At 38.7% G+C, this 22,321-nt stretch overlaps 1 protein-coding gene across 1 annotated transcript in view; it reads left to right on the forward strand.

Moving 5' to 3' along the window:
- Positions 1-101: 101 nt before the first annotated feature.
- Positions 102-22,321, forward strand: part of AP3D1 (adaptor related protein complex 3 subunit delta 1) — a 43,984-nt gene continuing 21,764 nt past the window's right edge. Inside the window, exons 1-9 of the mRNA XM_085314838.1 lie at positions 102-507; positions 14,419-14,514; positions 15,302-15,382; positions 16,162-16,242; positions 18,109-18,216; positions 18,618-18,747; positions 20,082-20,221; positions 20,491-20,564; positions 22,001-22,050. Coding sequence (XP_085170964.1) covers positions 412-507; positions 14,419-14,514; positions 15,302-15,382; positions 16,162-16,242; positions 18,109-18,216; positions 18,618-18,747; positions 20,082-20,221; positions 20,491-20,564; positions 22,001-22,050 — 856 coding nt within the window. The 5' untranslated portion in view covers positions 102-411. The remainder of the gene's footprint in view (positions 508-14,418; positions 14,515-15,301; positions 15,383-16,161; positions 16,243-18,108; positions 18,217-18,617; positions 18,748-20,081; positions 20,222-20,490; positions 20,565-22,000; positions 22,051-22,321) is intronic.

A 22,321-nucleotide genomic window follows, 5' to 3' on the forward strand; every position in this document is an offset into this window, starting at 1 on the left:
GGGCGGGCCGTAGCGCGACGTGGGCGTGGCTAGCGAGAGGCAGGGCGGACGAGGTGGGGCGGGGTCAGACGGGGGCGGGGCCTAGCCCTCAGCTGACCGGCCGCCATTTTGTCAGGCGCTTGGAGGCCGAGCGGAGTGCGGGGCTGGGGCTCGCGGCCGCCGGGGCCGCTGCGTGTCTATAACCGCTCCGCGGCGCGCCGGGGGCAAGCGCCGCCCGCGCCCCGCCGCCGCCTCCGCCTCCTCCTCTCCCCCCACCCCCACCCCAGCAACCCTCCGTGATGTGAGCGGTCCGGGCCCGCTGGACTCACCAGGCTCTAGCGGTAGCAGGAGCCGCCGCGGCGCCCCCGGCTGGGCCCAGCCCCTCAGCCCCGAGCGTAGGCCCGCGGCCCGGCGCGGCGCGGCCTCGCCGCCATGGCGCTGAAGATGGTGAAGGGCAGCATCGACCGCATGTTTGACAAGAACCTGCAGGACCTGGTGCGCGGCATCCGCAACCACAAGGAGGACGAGGTGAGCGGCCCGCGGGGCTGCGGGCCCCCCGCTGCTGGCGGCGGGGCCGGCACCGCTTGCCTGGGCCTGTCCCCGGGGCCGGCCGGTCCCCCTCCCCTCCCCCCACCGCGGGGCTCGGCTGTCACCCCGGGCCCCTGCCAGCCCTCCTGTCAGGTCCTCCCTTTCCGGGGGGTTGGGGGCGAGGGAGGGTGCCTCGGCCCCGCCGCACCCAGCGGAGGCTCGGTTAGGCCCAGGCCAGCCGTGTGGCTCCCCCTCCCCGGGAAGGGGATGTTGTTGTGGGGAAGGTGCAAGCAGGAATCAAAACGAGGAAGATGAGACTGGGCTGTAGGCCAAAAAGGAAAGCTTGTGGGAGAACAAGAGGGCAGTGGGGGAGCAATGAGCTGAAAGAGGATAAGGGAGGGTGACACTTTGTATTTACTTTCCTATTTATTGTATTATTGTGCTGTTGAGATCATTGATATATCTAATAAAGGAATTCCTGACTTCCTGCCCTATAGTAATCAATGGTATATAAAGCTGAGTTCAGACACAATTCAGCTTTGAAATTGTTCTTCTTATGTACCTTCTAACTGAAACATTTTCTACATTTGTAGGCTTATGTAGATAGGAAATAGTGGGATGTATTGGCCTGTTACTTGGTTTGCATTAAAGACACATTATTAGGAAATTAGTAGAGGTCAAATAATTAGTCATCAAGATCATGTTATATGAGACTTTCCATGTTGAATTTGAAGTGTCATGTGTTATTATGAAAGTAATGACGCTAAGGATATGATTTGTGTTCATCTACAAGTAAGTGGTCATGGCCTTAGAAGCTCTTATGACTTGTCTGACAGTTATCTCTTAGTTATTTCTAACTAGTTATCCTAAATCTTTGTTCTTCACTGCTGGCACTGTTGAGCTGAAATGTAACACACCTTCCAAAAAAAGACTTGTTTTTTCAAATGACTTTTAAGCAGACCATTGTGCATGCTGTAGGATGTAATTTGTGTTATTAGTGATGGTACCTGTGAAACTATTTAATTTTTTTATTTGATTGTATCAATGAGTGTTGATTTGCAAGTAGGGGAAGATAGTACTGCTGTGAAGTGTGCAGGCACCCTGCAAAAAATGGGAAACTACATGGAGGAATGGAAACAGTATTTATTAAGCCACATGAGGTAATACTTAAGAATGTTTGTGTGGACATGTGCAGTGTTTAACTGTGCTGTTGTAATTTTAAGCTGTTTTTGTTATACTCAGAGCTGAAACAGCTAATCAATAAACAGTTCTGTTGGGCACTTTTCTGTAGCATGTTTAGGCCCAGTTTGTGTGGTACACTGCTTTTAGTAAATATGCCTTATTTCTTTTGTGCATAGGACAGAAAATGTTTATTCTACTGTCAAAGCTCTGAGGATCCCTCTGTGTAGGTCCAGGCCTTTGTGGCCCCCATCCTCTGAGGAGGATTGAGTGCACTGTTCTCATTTATAAGATAATTTTGTGGCAAATAGCTCATTTTCCAGGACTTCATATATTCTGAAGATAAAGAGCATGAATGCTGTTACACACCATCAGGCTTAACAAACTACTATGCATCATGAGCCATACTAAGTGTTTGTTCTTAGCCTATGACAAAATTTAATTAAAATGTTTTGGTTTTAATTTCCTTTGTTTGGCATTAAGAACTATATCACAAGTAACTTTTTTCATAATGTTAGAAAAATATGTACAAACATAAGGTCAAAGCAAATGTGTTCTCCCCTTTCTGCAAGTCAGAGGCTGATGTTGTCGGTTGCATTCGTTGAAGGGTAATATGGTAGCATTTTAAATGGTGGTAGCTCTTTAGTTTGAATTTAAATCTTGACATTTTAAAATAGATAGTTAAGTAGCAACAGTTCTTTAAATCCTCGTGTGCACAGCAGAAGTTAAAAGTCAAACTTAAGTATGCGTTCAGCTGATCAATTGAACTGGCACTGATAACGTTTTGTCTTAGGTAGCACAGTTGTCTTTGGAATCCTTCAAAGGTTTTGTTTAATTATATAAAGTGACTGCAAACATCTAAGAACTGTTCCTTTCTCTACCTCAGCTAGTGAAAGAGGACTGGAAATCTTCTGTTATTAAGATATTAGGCATTGATTTATTGTTTCCCTGTGAATGTTCATGAACACTAGTTTTCAGGTGATACTGCAAAATCAGGGTAGTATTTTAGAGGAAGTAGCTGCAAGAATTCTTCCTCCTTTTCCTACACTGCTTCCATTGTTCCTTTTATCTACCCAGTGTTACTCAAATAGAGTGTAGCTGTTTGACTGACTTCTGGGTGTCTCAAGTGTCTAAACTTAAGATACGGATTTTGATTATTTCAGAAGAGCAAATTTGTTGTGAACAAACTGCAACATGCTTTGGTGGCAAGGATATTAACTGCTGGATATCAGTGAGAATTACTCCATGAGAGAGATGCCTCTGGAAAGAGAGTGCTGTGGTTGTTAAATAAAAATGAAAAAAACGGAGGTATATGAGTATTGTTTTGACTTTTTTATTTTAAGTTATGCTTTTTACAGAATGCTAATTCCTGTTGTGTATGTTGGTTCTTGCCTTCTCAAATTTAAAATCATCACGTGGAAATTCCACTATCATCTTTTTTTCCCCTCATCTATCTGGACAGTCTCTCCTGGTAGATAGGAGAGAGTCAAATTTATTCCTTTCCAGTTCTTGAATATGACAGTTCTCTGTTCTGCTATAGGTGCTATCACAGGCTACTGTATCTTGTATTTCATTAAACTGGTGACTTCATTCCACTGACACATTAAGGATGTATTCGTAGGGAAGGATATTGCAAATGGTTGTCACCTAAGTTTATGTGTAGATTTTTCAAATACAGCCTTTCGGTAGACCAACTACATTTTTCCTTGATGGTGATATATTAATCTTGTGTTGTTGAGGCTACCAACTCTAAGAGTGTCCTCAGCTCAGAGGAGCTGAGGGTACTGGAGGGCTACTGGCACATCAGCTAACATCCTTGCTGTAAAGTGCTTAATTACTTGTCAGRCAACTCTCATTTTAGTTTCTGATCTGTAGCCAAAGCTGACCCATTTATTTTGAGTTTAAAATGCAAACTGAAGTGATGGTGTGCTGTATGGATGGGAGGGAGGCAAGGGGTGACACCTGAGTTAACTTAGTCATTTTTCAGTGTAGACATACTCTGTTCTCCAATCTCCCAGGAAAATTTGGAGTTCCATCATTCTACTGTAAAGTAAGCACTAGTGTGAAGGGAGCGAGGAAGCACGTCAGCATTAGGTCTTTTCCTAATTTAACATGTTATGTTTACTTTCAATACTCTACATAGATGCTTTAATYGCTGCAGTGTTTCCTGGTGCCAGTTCAAATTTCCAGGGAAAGCCAAACTTGCAAGAAAGACTTGAGATATTTTATTCCATTCTCCCTTAACCTTTTCTCTAACCTCTCTCATATTCTTCTGGAAAATTAATTCTTTTAGTAGTGAAAGCAATGAGTCTTTCATCTGTTATTAGGTGCTTATGTATCCTGTGGARTAAGCTCTCCCAGTTCTGCTTAAGTTTTTTGGATGCACATCTGTATAAAGGGAGGAGTGATTTGTACTATGTGATGTTAGAAGTATAATGGATTCTTTTGCTAGATACTCCCAACTAGGAAGTGATTTGTGTTTAGGGATGTTCTCTTGAACTTGAAATACGTGGAAAGATAATTCTTTGGCAGTTTGGCTGCTGCACAGTCTTCTGTATTTGCGTTTAACAAGYTTATTCTACCCAAGAAGAAAAGTACTGTAGGATGCTAAGGTGAGAGGCACATTTACAAAGCTGACGTGGTGAAGTAATAGAAATGGAGATATTAAATTTGTGGTGATTTATCCTGCTCAGACCGTACTCGTGTGTTTCAAGTGCCTTTGATTTATTGGAGGATGCTTCAGGAGAGAGGGAGGGGAATAATCATAATAAAAAATCCAGCACAAAATGTCTGTCTCTCACAACTTGATAGAATTGTGTCCCTTTTCTTTCGGAGAATCTGCTTCTTGAGTGCCAGGATTAGTAATTTACATTCCTTGTAGTTGATACTTCAAGGAAAGGCATATTTTTTTAAAAAAAAAAAAAAACACTCGCATTCTCTTTTGTATGTAACATTTAATAAGTATCTCATTGCTGATTTATATTTAAGAAGTTGTTTTGTATGTGACCTCTCTGNGAAAAAACTTCAACTGATAAGACAAGGATAAAGCAGGGGCACAATGAGGTCTTCCATGCAGTGTGCTGGGAAATGTACATTTAAGTACTCAAAAAGACTAGACTTACCAAACTGGCRGTAGGTTTCTGCTTTTTAGTGACTGTTATTTAAGAACAATGGAGTTGTATTACTGAAAAAGGCCCCTTTTTGCTGAATAAAGGGCTGTCGCAATCAAATGCAGATAGCTAATTTTTCAGGTAAAATCGTGATATAAGACATTTTGAGGAATCTTTTAAAATTATGAGTCTTTCATGCGTAGCCTGTTATCAGCCAGACTTAAGATCATCTGCTGCTGCAATCTTTTGACTTAGCCTCTAGCTGCGGTTGCAATATAAGTATCTAATAGTAAAGGATACGGAGTGCAATGTCATAGGGGAATTCTGAGGAATACTAAAGTTTGTTGGCGCAGAAGACTGGAAAACAGCCCAACTGATAGGCGCTGTGCAGTTCTTTGAYGGACAGTTGTTTCACGCGACAAGCTGAGGCTTGATCGCTTGCTGCTTGCCCTATGTGTGTGAATGCCTTTGAAGGGAGCTCATTATTCCACCCGCTTTTGAGTGGATCTGGAGTTGCTGTTGTTAATTCTTTGAGTATCTGAACCGCTGGAAAAGGCAAAGTCAGRAATAGAAACAATACACAAAGGAAGGTTTGGTAAGGACCTTAACTAATCAATAAAGAAGCAGGCTGATCACGGCCTCCAAGGTAGCAAGGACAAGTGTTACAGTGTCCTTGCCTTAGTTCCYGTGTCATAGAAAATAAAGGTTCTGGAGCCTTGTAACAAAAGGAATGAAGTGAGCTTTTCCTTGTATAATTACAAGCAGAGAGCAACTTAGGCTTTGCATTACRGCTGGCTTTCATTAGCATCTTGCTTTCTCCTCTGTTAAATATTACTTAATTGGCTGTGGCATAAGTGGGGCTAATGACTTTGTTCCCAATCCAGAGCCTTTTGTAGCTGTCTCTTCTGAGGGTTTGAAACTTTCTAGGAGGATCGCATTCTCACATGCGTAAATACAAATTTGACCTAGACAGGTGCAGAGGGGAGGAAGAATATTCTTCTTCATCCTAAGAAAAGGAATGGTCATATGCAGTGTGAAGTCCAAGGAAAAACTACCAAAAAAGTCAAATAAGAATGAAGATACTAACTAATCTTCTCTACTGTGGTAGTCTGAGAGCTATATATATATATATATATATATATGTATGTATGTATGTATGTATTTTTTAATGCAGCCACCTTTGTCCCTGTGTTGAAAATGAGTCTTTGATCTCTTTTCTGATCTCTTCTGGGGTGATAAATGTCCACAGGCTTTACTGAAAAACCTCTTCCTCTACAATGCAGCTCAGTAAATGTTTTTGGTGTACAAAGATTACCTTTGGTTTGTTTGTCTAGAAGCTCTTTGATAGTGTGTCACGTTTCTGATGTGATGCAGCGAGTAGCAAGAGAGGCATTAAACTGTGTGCATCAAAAAAGTCCGAGTCATGGGATCGGGTATAAAGAAGTATTTGTGTTCCTTAGTTTATTAAAAAAAAACCTGACTGTTCCTACTGAAAAACTGAAGGTCTTTCATGATCTGAAGCAGTCTGGTTAAATCCAGGAAGATGCAGAAAATAACATGGTTAGTGGTGGTATTAGTAGCTCTTAAAAGTGGTTACRTGTTTTTTTAATTAGAAGCATAGATTCAAAATAACAGAACATCTGTGAAGCCTGTTGAATACTCAAGTGTAACTGGCAGTGGAAAGATGTTTGGGACATACCATCTTACCTTCTGAGCCATTGGTCAGTAGGCTGGTGGAACTATTAGCTTGTAGGCCACGTAGTTGAGTGCTGTTGTGCGTATTAGCGTTTTTTTTCTTTGTAACATTAACAAATACATCTCAGTGAAAACTTAACAGGTTTGAACATCTAGGTTAAAAAGTTTAAAAAGTTTAAAAAGTGAAGTAGTTAGACGTGAGTGTGTTGAAACTTTCTTCAAGTAGGCTAGTAAATCTACCATGGCAGATTTAGGCCTGAATAAAATAGAACACTTCTAGCTGTATCAGTGTGTGACTAAGTTTCACTGCTGTAAATAATAGAATGTTGAGTGACCTGTACAATTTTACAGCAGGAAGCAGGTAAACAAATTTACTTACAAAAAAAATTCTTACTGCATTTGAGAAGTCTGTGATGGCCATGAGCCATCTTTCTGTTTACTGTCGTCTTAACTTTCCATCACTTGGAACTTCTCATAGCTTTTTCATTTATTACAATGTTATATTTTTCTAATATTTTCAATGMTGTGTTTCTATATAATATTAATCCATAATATCTCAAACTTATTGTTCTAGGTGACCCCGCTGAGGRGGGAGGTTGGACTAGATGATCTCCGGAGGTCCCTTCCAACCTCACAGATTCTATGATTCTGTGATTGTTGGCATTTGCCTCTGRACTGATTCTTGTCATTTGAATCTCTTAAGACGGTAGATCCTTTGGTTTCTTAGAAGGAAATGACTGCTTCCTACATAGACAACAAATCACCTATTACTTTTATCAAAGCCTGAAATGCTGCACAGGAATATGGCTGGAACTAATGAATTTAAAAATCAGTTATATAAGTAATTGTATGGCTTTTTGCTGAGTAAYGTACAAGTTTTTATTACATGTTGTAATTTGCTGGGACAGGCATTTTTATCTGCTGCTTGTGTGTATTGATGTCTGCTGAGGTATGATTTAGACAGCATAAGCTCCCAAGGATTATCTTAATTGCTATGCAATTAAATTAGCAAATACTGTGATCRAATTGGAGGCACATTTGTATTGAGAGACATCTCGAAAGTCTTACTGATCRTGAATGTTTACTGATTTATGTTTATGCTTTGAGTTTTGCTGTGTAATATTCACTTACCTGTTGGCATCTCAGAGTAGCCCCTGTGGGTGGACRGTGCAGGAGAACTTGCTTGTCTGTGCTCCAGGCTCCAGTATAGATGCTCTTCTGTGTAAAATGTTTCCATCAACTTTGGCTAAACTGCAAAAAAGRTGCTCTCAGAGGGAGACTGACAGAATACTCCTGCGTTTACAAAGAAAATCCAATTGATTTTGCAGTGCCTAATGTTTCTAAAGACAGCATAATCCTGTGGATATGTGTGTTGCTCTCGGTTCTGTTTCTGACTTGCTGTGGCTGTAGACAACTCTACATCTGTCATCCCTCCACCCCATCTAATCCTTCTATATTACTTACTTGTTCTGAAGATCGTATCTGTTTCTATAGTGCCTTATGGTATTGTGACCCTGATCTTTGTTTGTAATTGCTTGATGTGGCTCTAAAACAGATATGTTAATTGCTTAGCATCTGTCTGAATTTTAAAATAAAGTTCTATGATTTTTATTGGTTTGTGAATCAGTTTAGGATAGACAGGAGCATAATCCCAAGTTTCAGTTGGTATGTATAACTTCAGATGATATAATTTTTTTAAAAAAAGAAAGATACATGTAAAAAAATACAACTTTTCATTTGTCCATCAATATTGTTTGACTAAGGAGTCTTGCTCTCTAGCTTTGGTCGTACTAGCAAAGAGAGTAGCAGATAATACACCRTATTACTAATAAATAATAGAGAAGATGACTACTGCAAAATGAAATGGCAAAGGTTGACATTCAAGTCTCCAGTGTTTATCACTGATGAGAACAATATGTTGGCCTAGGATTTTGAAACCATCTCCAAGATGTGTGAGTAAATCCCTGGAAAGCCAAGTAATAAAGGCAAACTAAAACTTGTTGAAACATGCATAGTAATATTTATTAACAACTGAGCAAAAGATAAGCTTGGCTTTTTTAAAATAACACCTTTCAAGTTTTAACGTGTTTTCTGAGCTCTTTATTGCATTTCAGTAGCTTTTGCATCACTTTATTTTGGCTGCTGAGAACCTGCACAGCTTCCTGATTACTGTTTTCATTCTGTTATTTACTTTGGTTAGTTTATGGTTTTAGTGAGGTAAATTTTAAGATAGTATTTTGGATTCTGTGTCTTGGAATTCTGTTGTAATATTTTAACTATACATGACTGAAGTTCACATCCAGTTTGCTTACCTCTGATACTCTCCTGTTTTGATCGGTCACGTGAATTGAAAATAGTATTTTGCATTTTTAATGCTCTCAGCCATTACTTCAGTTGATGTATTTGGTGCTGTCATGCTGTGGTACTTATGTTTCACATGTTGTAGTCAGTTTATTGGTACTTTTTTTTTTTTTTTTGACTAGTTCAGTAGTGTTTCTTAGTGCCAAGTGCTGCTTTGGGGATGTTTGAAAGAAACAAGGCAAGTGATAAGTGTTTCTTTGCAGCCTTCTTCTGGAAGTTACCAGGTAACGGATGATCTTTGCTGTGCTGGTAACAGTTATCTTCTGCCTGAAGCATGAAAAGGTTTGCAGGTGGTTTTGCCTCCGCGAGRTGCGTGTGATGTCAGCTCTCCTAACACTGTGTGAAGTGCTGTGGTCGTGTCACGCGGCTTGCATCCCACTCGTAGTGTTTCTTAAGATTACCGAATAAAGGGAATGGATATTGCTTAAGGTTGTCGAATAAAGGGAGCGGTTGTTGCTGGTTTCCTGGGAATTAGCGCAGTAGGCGTTTCGCTTTCGTGTGAGATCGTCAGGTGCCTGCACTCAAGGTGAATTCATTGAGTTTAAGGATGTCTCTCCATGTTCTTAAAAAAAAAAACTCATAAATCCTACAATGTTTAAAATAAATGCCATGTTCTGTATTTCAATTCTCTTTCTGTTCTTTCTTACTTCAAATTTTGTTTTTACAGTGATAGTTACGCATTTGTTTTAGGCCATGCCTTATTCCTTGTAGCATTCACTGTAATCATCTCCTTAAAAGTGCGTATTTAACCCTGAAAGTGGTGGTCTCTGGCATTTTGTTTTAACTGGGGCGGAAACACTTTGCTGTTTCAGTAAGTGACAAGTGAAAAATCTCAAAAATAATCAATTTGTGGCAAATGCTGTGGATTGAGGTTGGATCCTGGTAAGGACTCAGTATAGTTTTCTTTTTTCTTTTTTTTTTTGCCTTTGATTTGCTAGACTAATCTTAAGAAGTACAAATATGAGTTCGTTTTCTGTTGTCTTCAGATAACTGGAATGTGGCTCAGATGAGGATGCAACTTCTTTAAGATAATTGAAAATGGATAGCTTTCATGATTAAATTTAATGTAAAGATACTACAGTGCTATTGATTCTAATTACTGTCTSTCTATCTCCTGTGAAATACTAAGCTTTGAACGCAGATACAGCATAAAGGATCGCATTTCCTAGGCATCTAATTATTTTTCAGTTAGATTAGCAGGTTTTTTTCCCCAAATTTGTTCTTCTATTGCTTGACAAACAACATCTTAATCTTTTGTGAAACTCCCTGAAATACTCTCTGAAATAGTGAATCCCAAATTCTCTGTAGGCTGGAGGTTGGAATAAAGTTTTGGTGCTTTTCCAAAGCTAATCCAGAAACCATGGCTTGTGGGAAGCTGAAAAGCTGGAGAATGAAATCTTATAAACTGAAATTTTGGCTTCCGACCATGACCCACTTTTCCCTCTGCTCTTAGTTTCAACGGGCTTACGTCTTATTTTCATTCTTAGTACCTCCACTCTTACTTCAGCCATTCACATTAGTTTAAATACRCATATTTTCTGGGTGAGGTCTTGGAACTCTTGAAAAATTCAGACCTGTTTTTAAAATCACTGTGTATGTTTTGAAAACAGATAAAATRCTTACCAGAGCTGTTTGGTGAAATACTTAACTGCCATTGCACTTGGTGGAATACATTATGACTTTGTGCTGTATTCACAGCTTTGCTGTGTAATTAATGCATTCATCTGCATGCTTAATTTGGGTTTTAGCTATGCTGCTATGAATGCGTTTCTGTAATCTTTCTCCTTCCGAGCAATATGTGAGAGAAAACAGTCACTGAAGTGGTTGCTATAGCATTTGACTTAAGGAGCCTTTTCCAATGAGTTGAGAAAGGCTCCTTTTCCGCTTGGCATACTAGCAAGAATGAAAGATTTCTTCCTCCCCTTGACACTTTTCCTTGTGTTTATCATATGCTTTTGGCTGGATTGCTGCAGTTCTGATAATGGTCTTTTGCTTAATAGCTCTGCTTGTTCTTAACTACAGTAGATATGAAAGGGTTCCTTATAATTGCTTCGTTTGCTGAAAGCAATCTGGGAGTGTCTGAAGATCTGTAAATATTGTGGCTTAAGTGTTCCTCGGTTGACTGGCCAAAACTGACTAGTCCTGTCTTGGAGGGCTTCAGGTCAGACTGTCGTAGAATCATTACAGTACAAAATTGTTATGAAATTTATAGGTATTATAGTCAATACTGGGGGAATAAATGAGCTCGGAAGTGTTTACCTTTTGCATTCCTTTTCCTTTCTGTTACTTGCTGTTCCTTCTTGGGTCCTCTAAAATATTTTAGGAGAAACTGAGCCTGTTCCACCTGGGGAAGCATTTATTCTTATTTATCACACTAAGTAATTGCTGTATTAGAGGGATTTATCCACAGGCTGTCACTGAATCAGTGCTGGCAGAGGTACTTTTTCCTGTGTTAGTATTTAAAGGTTTCCCTCCTGCAAATATCCAGGCCTTGCTCTGTGTCTACCATGCTGACAGATGTCTAAAACTTTTTTCATTGCATCAAGCAGTTATTCTAGTTTTAGTCTAGTTTTGCAGCCTGAATTGAACAGCTTGAAAGCTGTCATGGAAGAGCTTGAGGTTATTACTTAGTGTGAAACCGCTTTGATAAACCCTACCGTCTGGTGTTCTACAAAGGTCAGCTCTTTCGTTAGTATGAGAACAGGGCAAAACTTAACTAAARAAGCACACTTGAATACGTGTTTCCTTCCTGTTTACACGTTAAATGTGGTAGCAAACGTGGCTGAGATGATTGTTGGATTTCAGATGATAATGCAAGACTGTAAGGAGATCGGTTTTGTTCATATTGCTTGCTCATCCTACTGTTGCTCCACAGAGATTATCAAAATTAATACCCACTGATCCTTTAAAGCTTTCTATCTATAGTGTCTTTTGTTCCTTGTAGTCTTTTAAAATTTGATATACAGATGTTTCAGAAGGACTTTTTTGTGCTCTTCAAAATCCTATGTTTAAACTTATTAGATGTGATTCTACATTCTATAAGGTGCCTTTTCACCCTCTTTAAAAGAAGTTGGTTATTATATTAGGCTAATTTGTAGACAAGGGTTGGCCTGCAGGCTGCTGAGGCCRTTGGATTTGAGTAGTGACTCAGGAGTCTTTATCTGGCTGTACTGAGTGTGTCTGGCTGGTTGCTGCAGTTGTGTGCATTTTTTGATTTCTCCATCCTCTAGCTTCTTCCACCTTCTTGTCCTACAGTGATTAGGTTCAGCTCCTGAGAGGTGTTTGGGAACATTAAGCTAACGTTTAGAAAGTTTTGGGATAGATGTTATGAGAAATGATAGTAATGCTTTTTGTACGTGGACACAAAGAATGAGAATGTGCATTATGATTCTGGCTTTGGAAACTGGTGCTGATGTTGCTGGCCAAGATATGGCGAGCAGATAGATSTGTGAAGGATTCTGTGACACTGTTCCAGCATGCTGCTATGTGTACATAAAATATTCAAGGGTAGGTACAAGGTATTTCTAGCTCAGCTGCATSTTGTATGAGTGGTTCTTTGGGCATCTCTGTTGAGGTATGTATTATGTACTATCAGAAGCTTTTAGTTTCAACTTTCGAGATTAAACTTGCATGGAAGCTGTCTGAACCTGACTACCCCTCAGGCTGAGAAGGGTCCAAAATCCCAAATCTTTGGTTTCATGGAAGTAGCAGTCTGAACTCTAGATAATTTTGCACTTGGGGGCAGCACTTTCCTGTTCCAGTGCATGTGCTCTGTCCTCCTATATCCAAGAGGACAGCTGAGCCTCTCTGTAGGGAAAAGAGTTTGCTGTTTAGTATGACACTTCTTCACGTGAAAAAACTTCCCTTGCAGAGGTATTACTTCTTTTCCCATTATGAATGTTTGGGATTGTTACATTTCTTAGAGTAAATTCCTTTGATAGTTCTCTGACCTCGGACTTACTGAGTTGAGTTATCCTGGAGAGCAGCGCTGCTGTTCGAAGATGCTTTGATGGGCTGCAGGAGTGGGCCAAGTGAGAACTCAGTGGAGTTCAACAAAGAGAAACAGTGTCTTAAAATGGTTCTGCTTGAGCTGACCAGTGCTATGAGGAATCGGCTTCATCTCTGTAACTGCAAGATTTGAGAGAAAAAACAGACAAATTATCCTGCTTACTGTGAAGCTGTTAACCTAATGAAACTGCTCCTAGGGTGAAATACCTTTATTCACTTTGCATCCTGGTAGTGGGTTCTAATTTTAATATTGCTGGACTCTGAATTGCAGCCGTGTAAACTGTCATTATGTGACTGTGACTTAGAGCATAAGSTCCCTGCATTAAAATTCAGTTGCTGGTTTTCCTCGCTTGGATCACAGTAGTGTTTTTTTGCACTACAGCCCTTGTGTAATTTCTTTTTGTTCTCATCTGCTGTTTATTGAGAATAGCATTTTCTACTTCTGGCTGCTGAATCTCCTAACTTGAAACGTGAGTATTGCTCCAGGACAGTGTAAATGGCCAGAGAATAGCAGAAATAATACACAAATTTTAGTATAAAGAGGAGAAATGTTCCTTAATGGACTTCCATGTTGAAAAATATTTTTTGGTGGAAGGTAATGGTATTTGTGCAGAATTTTGCTTTGCTGCCAGGTAAGCTGTTTCTGACCTGGTTCCTCTGACAGCTGATTTATATTGAATGAGAAATACCCTGGTGTGTATGTGGCTTTCTAAGGAGAGATTATTTCTCTGTTTTTAAATCTTTCATGATTTCTCTAGCAGATGCCTTCAATACTTTAATCATAATTAATTGTGGGCTGAAAGAATCTGACTGATTTAAGCCCGTATAGAAAGTAAAATCCGTACACATTTTTAAATCATGTTTGCCATATCCCTCCCACAAGCACAGACAGGACTCTCTGAAAAGAAATGAAGGGCCAAATATTTAAGTGCAAACATTGACATTTGGCTCTCCATGTTACTGAGATTCATACAAATAAATGGGTGTTGCTTAACAAAATGTGTAAATGGCAAAATCACTTAYCTAGGTCACAAACCAGGGCAGTAGGTTAACTTTGCCAAGTTTTGAATAAATGGAAATGGTTAACTAGTTACAGCTAAAAGTATTTCCACCTTGTATTCAGCTCTGAGAGACTTGTTCTCTGTCCCTTCAGGTATTCCAGTTGAGGTTAGWGACTAATACGTGTTCTAGGAATAGTGAAACACACAAACTTGTGTTCTGGCCACTAGGTACACAATCTGCGTTGGGGCAGCTTTAATTCACAAGTCTTTGAAACCAGAGCTCTGGGCTGAGCAGTGTAATTGGAGGGGAGAGGAAATGCACTGAAGCAACGTTTCCATATGTTTTAGATTTTGTAAWAGAAGCATGATGTTTCTTTTTAATGAGGAAGTTCCATCAAAATTAAGTGCCTACCTAGATAATGCGCATCTGTGAAATTTGGTGCTTGCAAATTACGAGTTTAGCTTTCTTTTCTGAGTTGACAGGCTTGAAGTCTACAAAACTAGATCTTCTGTGCTAAATGAGTGTTAAAGTAACTCTTTTTCTTCATTTCCCTCAGGCAAAATACATCTCCCAGTGCATCGATGAGATCAAGCAGGAACTAAAGCAGGATAATATTGCAGTGAAAGCAAATGCAGTCTGCAAACTTACATATGTAAGTGCATTGCTGRGTTATATTATAACATTATCTATAATTTTGTCTTTCTTGCTGGTTGCCAGCTAGCCTTCTCTCTGAATATCTGGGGGGTTTTTTTGTTTGTTTGTTTGATTGGGTTTTTCTAGATTGTGGTTTCATGACAGGCTTTGAGCTTTTGTATGTGCCGGCTGCAAGTGAAAGTGCTCCTGCTGATGCCTCTGATGTCAGAGGCTGCATATTCCCACTCTGTTCATTGCACTGGCACTAATACTTGTACAATTTTATTGAGCTGGATCAGGAAGCTAATCTGGTTGAGAACTAGTCAAACAAAAAAAAAGTAGTCATCTTCAACTTTATTGGTCCTTGCCTAACTTCCCCTGTGGTTGCATAAGCATTTGAAACATTTCAGTTTCTCTTCGCACAGCACTCTATGGAGGAGGAAAGGGGAATACTGCTGCAAAGAGTTTTTTCCCTTTAAATTAGGGGAGAAAACAAAAGCAAAAAACAAACAAAAACAAAACCCACAAATCAAGTTCAGCCAAACCAGGAATAAAAACTTTCCACAATGATAACTGCAAATGTAGCACCTGAAATTAGTGCAAACTTTTAAAACTTGCTTCTGGTGCAACTTTTACACCTCTTTTACGTTGTGACATAGAATGTAGCATTAGTCATAAATTCTAGATAACTTACAGTTTTATTTTTGGACTCTTAACCGGTTCCATCTTCAATTTTCTGAGGTATCTGACTATATTCTTGAGTGTCTTATTTTACAGCTTTGTTACCTTGGCTTCTCTGTTAACAGTTACAGATGCTGGGCTACGACATCAGTTGGGCTGCTTTCAATATTATTGAAGTTATGAGTGCATCAAAGTTTACATTCAAAGTGAGTTCTTTGTGCAGTTAAAACTGTAGTAGTTGAACTGTTTTATCGCTATAATGGATATATTGGAACATCATGTTTCAGTTTGTCAGTATGGGAAGAAAGTAAAATATGTTTCTAGTACATGGATAGTTTCACTTGACTTGCTGGTGTAGGTTTCTTCTACCAGCTGTTTGGGTATCTCTTTTTTGTGTGTGTGTGAAAAATCTTTGGTTTTTTTTGAGGGCCATCTAAGATTCTTATTTACAGATACTTTTTCCTTTTCTTACAGTTTTATAACTTTTCCGAAAGTGTTGTTTGTGTCCTATGTTGTAGGCTTTTTTCACCAAGGCAGAATGTTACTCCTTAAAGCCCAATCTGGAGACTACTCCATAGGACCTGAAGTCAGGAGTTAAGGAGCGCTGTTCTTGTTCCGTGTTAGATATGGCACAGACAACATAAATATAGTATTCCTTTTTTCTTCTACTAACGATCCTACTTTATTTCTGCATCTTTTCAGTCATTGAACCTGTAGATTCTAACAAAGTGGAGGAGATGATGCTAACTTTGATATCCTTAAGATAGGTCTATTACAACTATAGATGTTACTTGAATGGGATAATAAAAGGGGGAGGCTTATATTGGGAAAGAGCCGAGAACCCTGTCATGCCTTTTCTGTTATGCAAACCTCTTGCCTTGTTGTTCAGCTTTTTAATATTGCTGATGAAACTAACAGTTGTTCATTTGAACACGGTCTAAACTTTTATAATAAAACTGCATTTCTCCTACTGTCTTGTTCACAGAGAATTGGTTACCTAGCTGCCTCTCAGTGTTTTCATGAAGGGACTGATGTAATTATGTTGACTACTAATCAAATTCGAAAGGTAAACCTTTTTCTCCAGTTCTCAAGCTTTTCCTTGCATTGTCTCTTTACCTGTAGTTTCAAATCTATATAATATACTTGTTTTTCTAGAAATACCGAGATGTCTAAGTGGAATTCAGTTTACTTGATTCACAGCCTTTCTACTTTCATTTCACGGTCCAAGTGATTAATCAAATGCTTGGTAGCATGAGGGAAACCTATGGACAGCTGTCTCATACAGCTATATGTTTACTCAGTACAAGAGATTGGTGGAGACCATAACCTTCGTTAACACTGCCGGTGTCTCAGACAGCCCTCATAAGAATGTAGTAGATCAGAAAAATGTCCCCATTCCTGAGATAAATGGAGCAGTTATCCAGTTGCATGGACTTTGTGAGGGACTGTTTTCTTCCAATAATAACTGATCAAACTTCTGGCTTGTTTTGCATAATTACGCGTAGACTAGATGAAGAATAGCAGCRTGTGCTAAAGCTGTGTTCATGTACCAAAATGTGTTGTGCTCGGTTTGACAGACCTTATCTCTATCATTTGAATTTGTCAGATTTGGTGGGTTGCAATATTATTTCTCTACTCTTCAAATTAAATATATTTTTTTAAAAAAACTAAATTTAATTTTCAAAATATCGCTTTAATTCTTGACCAATCCAGTAGTAGATGTGATTTGCATTTTACCGTTTAAGTAGCTGAAATAGCTTTTACTTTAAAATAAAAATYAGTGGGATGATGTCTGGTATCTTGCCTAAAGAATTAGTGCTTTTTCTTTTTGTTATCTTTTAAATTGTTCAACTCTGGCAAACACATATTTTTAATAATGTTAACCCATAATCTTTATTATGGAGAATTTACTATTCTGAATCTGTCTCCTCCTAGGCTATACCTTTTTCTCTTGTGCCCAAGTTTAACATCTGTACAATTTTAGGAGCTTTATCACATTCCCCCAAAACATTATAGCTAAAATGAACTGCAGAGTTGAGTGTTCTTAAAGCAGAATATAATCTTTTACCACCTTCAAAAAGTATTAAAATGAGATGAAAATTGTATGATACCTTAAAGGCTTCCTTAAGTTTAGCTTTAGTAAGGTAGTCTCCCTGAATGTGTGAACCTGGACTGAAAATACTGATAGTTTGTGTGAGAAAGCTCTAAGCAGTTTACATCATGTTCTTGTTTCCTAATAACTGCAATTGAAGATTGATCCTATAATGGTGTGTATTTCATGAGATCTGGTTTTCTAATTCATATTAGAATATATTCAGATAGGAATATTAATCTATTTAACAATCTGAAAGAAAAGATGGTAAAATAACTTAAATCAGTACAACAAATTCACAAATATATTCTGCACATTAGCTTATGTTTTTGTCATCTTTATTGGACTGAAAGTCATGAAGCTGTCAGCAAATTGGAAGGAAAATTAACTAACTTCTCTAACAGAGAGGTTAAGTTGGGCATTATTAAGTATGCAATGARATTACTTGTTCCCAGTGAAGTGAATGACAATTTTGCTTTGACTTACCAGGGTTACTATCTAATTTCAGATTTTTTGGATTTAATTTCAAAGATTTTAGGATTTTAATCACATTTGTGATTGTGTCTGTGTTTGGGGTGTATGGTCAAATATGTCTAACTGCATTTATAGTGTAGTCTTCCTTTCATTGTTTAATTATGATACTTTGTGGCCATTATTATTAAAGCACAGGTTAAGTGTATTTGAGCAAGGGTTGGATGATGTTCCTGTCAGTGGTTGGTATAAATATTCCCTCAGAGTAGGGGATGTGTTTCRTAATAAGTGAATATAATTGATCTGAGAAAATTATTTCTCTACATCCTGTGTAATCTTAAATTTTTGAGCCTTTTTTTTCTTTTTTAGGATCTGAGTAGCCCTAACCAGTATGATACTGGAGTTGCACTGACTGGCTTGTCCTGTTTTGTTACTCCAGATCTTGCCAGGGACTTGGCAAATGACATCATGACACTGGTGAGTTGACAAAGGAAGGAAGAAATTTTTGCTATATATATATAATGTATATGTGTGTGTATGTATGTAAAGAATGTTTAAATTGTTTGAATCTGGTAAATATCTGTTAAACTTCAAATGATTACAAGTGGAAACTGACACTTTGATATTCTGGTGGGGCTTTTGGGGAGCCTTTACAGATGTTAGTTAGCTCAAAAGGAATAACTGAATATTTCTGTTAGCTTGGGTGATAAATGACCATACTTTTCTCTGTTGAAAAGCAGACTTAAAAAAGAGGGAAAAAAAGGTAGCCAAGTCTCAAAGAGAGCAGTTGTGAGAGATACTGATATTGACACGTGGACCTTGAGAAGAGTCCTGGAAATGTAAATTTGTTAGTCTGACCTCAGTTGTTTTGTTAACAGATGTCTCATACGAAGCCTTATATAAGGAAGAAAGCAGTGTTAATCATGTATAAAGTTTTTTTGAAATATCCAGAGTCCCTCCGTCCTGCATTTCCTCGCCTTAAAGAGAAACTTGAAGATCCAGACCCTGGTGAGTGGATTTTAATAAATTACTTCTGCTCAAAAGCATCTAGATATGAATGTCCTTAGACCTGGTGGAAAGAGAGAACATGTAAATGTTCTGTAGTAATCTTTTGGGTACTGATTCATTGTTTGATAGGTGGATGAGCATAGGAGCATTTTTGTGCAAGTTACAGATTAAAAATACATTCTTTGAAGCATCCATTTCKTATTTCATAGGTAGTGTTGCTGAAACTGTATCAGCAGGTTAAGTATTTATGGGATAAAGGTACTTAATGATTCCTAGTTTGTTGTACTTAGTCTGACTATGGAAAATATTTCACTTGATTTCAGGTTTTTTGCTTCCTATGCACTTTTACAAAGCTGCAGTTAGTGGGTTGCAATAGATGKGCTTAAAATTTCGTATAACCTAGAGGGTTTTTTTGTCCCCTTTTTAAAAAAAAAAATAAACTTTGAGCTCAAACTGCCTCTTGGGCCATCTATACTGTGTCAGTCCGATTCAGCGGTAGCATAGGAAACTTGTAATTGATCTGCATCGTATTCATACTTACACTCAGTCTTCCAAGAAGGTGCTAGTCTTCCCTCATTGCAGCAAAGTGTTGTACACGTGTTTAAAGAAGCGTGTGCAGTGCAATTCTGTGAATTCCGGTTGCTAGTGTGTGCGTTCAGAGGGAGAAACTTAAATACATATGCTGAACTCATTTGATAAGGCATGTAAGAGCAATCTTCCAGGGATGGTGTTTTTTAAAAAAAAAAAAAAAAAACACAAAAATCTCTAAAGAGAAGGAGAAAGTGACTTAATGCTACTTATGATGAAAAGACTAAAAGACTATATTCTACTAGAAAACCTGCGCTATCTAGAATAAAAGATTATCAAATAAGAACAAGGGATTTTGAGGCTGAGCAACTGAAAAAGAAATGAGCATGTTCAGTCAGATTGTTTGACAGGTCTGTATTTTTCTTGTAGCTGTCTTAATAGTTCTACCCACCACAAGGCTTCAAGCACTTGTTTCTTTTAAAGGAGTAATTTAGACATTTTTAATTATGTTGTCTGTGTGCCACGAACTGGCTTCAGAAACAATGTCGTTCTGTTCCCTGACCCAAAACAGATACTCAGCTTGTAGAAATATAAAGCAGCCAAAATTAAACAGAATCCCTTTTGAGTTTGTTTTGCATTCTTACTCTTTGTTCAGTGCCTCATTTTGGGGAATGGGGCTGAGCCGTATCTCTTAAGACACGCATCTGAATCTTTAGCTACTTTTGTTCTGGGTATTCTGCACCAGGAACTTGAATTGCCATTAAGCCTGTGATGAGATTTCTGCTTTTCCCACTTCTATTTCTCAGGTGTGCAGTCTGCTGCAGTAAATGTTATTTGTGAACTGGCTAGACGCAATCCCAAAAACTACCTTTCCCTTGCTCCACTGTTTTTCAAGTTGATGACGTCGTCAACCAACAATTGGGTTCTCATTAAAATTATAAAACTGGCAAGTATTCTAGATCTATCTTTACAGGATTGGGATTCTCATTAAAATATTTTGGGTGTGGAAATGGATCCCCTGCTTGGAGGTATTGTTACCATTGAATTAAAAAGAAAAAAAAAAGAAGGAATCTCTTCTAGTGTTTGAACATAATCAGAGGGAGAAGAGTATTTTAATGTAGTTTTGTAAAAATATAATGAATTGCAATTCAAGTCATGTTTTTACGCTGCTTAACCAGCTATTAAATTACTTTCTTGTCCACACTTTTTGAATAGTTTGGTGCTCTTACTCCATTAGAACCTAGGCTGGGAAAGAAGTTGATTGAGCCTCTGACCAACCTCATACACAGGTATGTACAACGAATATTACTTTGTTCAATGTTGACGTGTCTTCTGAGCAGATCAGTAGTTGGTAGTCTGGTTATTTGTTTCTGAGCTTTTTCTGGAATCTGGATATATGGGCTACGAGTGTCAAAGTTAATTATATCAGGACTATTTCTGAAGAACTCCAATGAGATATAAAAAATATCTGGATGGGAGTGAGCAAATTTGAAAAGAACACCTGTGTATCAATGAGAGGTGCTCTAGCCAAAGACATTCTGTCCATCCTCTTAATATTGCCTCTAGGGCTGGCTCGGAGTAAAACAGCCAGCAGGCTTGCATCCAGATACCTGAGGAGGGCTTGGTTCATTGCAGCACTGACAAATATGTACCAATGTAATACTTTTCCAGGAAAAGCGGCAAGACGGACAAGATGCATCTCATCCTGTCTGTATTCCACCTCCTTTTCCTCACTGTCACAGTCGTTGATCATCTGATCATTTGTGAGGGCTTCATCCTGTGTGATTTTCATTGTTTCAGTCATTTCTGATCTAATGTTGCTTCTGCATGAGGCAAAACACCCTACCATCCACTGCTGAGTGCACAGAGAACAGAAATGATTGTCTTAGTTCTGGGTGTASTGGAGTCTTGGATGCTGTGGGCTGAGTGACCTTCGCGATATCACTTGTGACTGCTGCCTCTGGAGTTGTTTGCTCATTACCTTTGCAGACACTGGTTCCCAATTCTGCTTTATTGCTCGTGAGATTCRCTACGTGACTGGGAGATGCTTCATCTCTGAACTTGTTTTCTTTGAAGTTCTCAGAACTGCACTGTGTGTATGGAGTGCTGAAGTGGCAAGAGTTTTCTCAAATTTAAGATTTTGGGAGAATTGGACACTTGAAATGCCTTGCTCTCTTATAGTAGTGAGCAAGTGTGAACCTACAAGGCAGTAGATTCTTGAAAGGGTCTTTTGCTTGTGCCCTACTGATTCTGTTTGGGGAGAGATTTCTTTAGGGTTTGTCTGCTTTTTTATTTATTTATTTATTTATTTATTTGATCTTAGGGAGAGGATTTGATTTGATTCTTGGCCAAGATTGCTTCAGGACTCTGTAACTGGTGCTGAGGTTTTGAGTTATCACTTCCTTCCTCATTCTTTGTCACAGTGCTGTTACTTGCTACTCTCCCAGAGAAGAAATGGTTTAAAAACAGAACCCTGTAGATCTTTTGAGAGTCAAGGATGAAGACCGCAGAACTAGCTTTTTAGAATTTTTTAGTAGCTGTTCTCCTCCTTTCTATTCCCCAAGAGTTTCTGAGTTAGAATTATTTCATCTAGCTTGAAGGTATATGGAACAGAAGATGATTTCTTGTGTAGTTAAAGGTGTTAACTAGTGTCAAGATATTGCTGACAACTGTTCTAAATGTGCTGGGTTTATTCCTTATTTAAAATACTTGATTTCTGTTTCAGCACCTCAGCCATGTCTCTCTTATATGAATGTGTGAACACAGTAATAGCAGGTGAGAACTGAAACTTGTGACCTCGAAAAGAACGCGATTAACTTTGTCATCAATTAACACTAGCTATAAACCTTTTTAACTTACAGTCTATTAATATTTTTATAACTGAATTAAATTGCGTTGAACAAATATTCTATTGGTTGGTCCTAGAGGTGAGATAAGGAAGCATAAGAGGCACTACATTATTTGACATCTTTTCCTGTTGTGGTCTATCTTGAACCTTAGGGAAGTAGAGTTTTGCTAGCATCCACAATCTAGTCATCAGTTTGGC

This window comes from Rhea americana, unplaced genomic scaffold (assembly GCF_003343005.1).
Source record: "Rhea americana isolate MKP2758 unplaced genomic scaffold, rheAme1 scaffold_412, whole genome shotgun sequence".
NCBI classification, from domain to species: Eukaryota; Metazoa; Chordata; class Aves; order Rheiformes; family Rheidae; genus Rhea; species Rhea americana.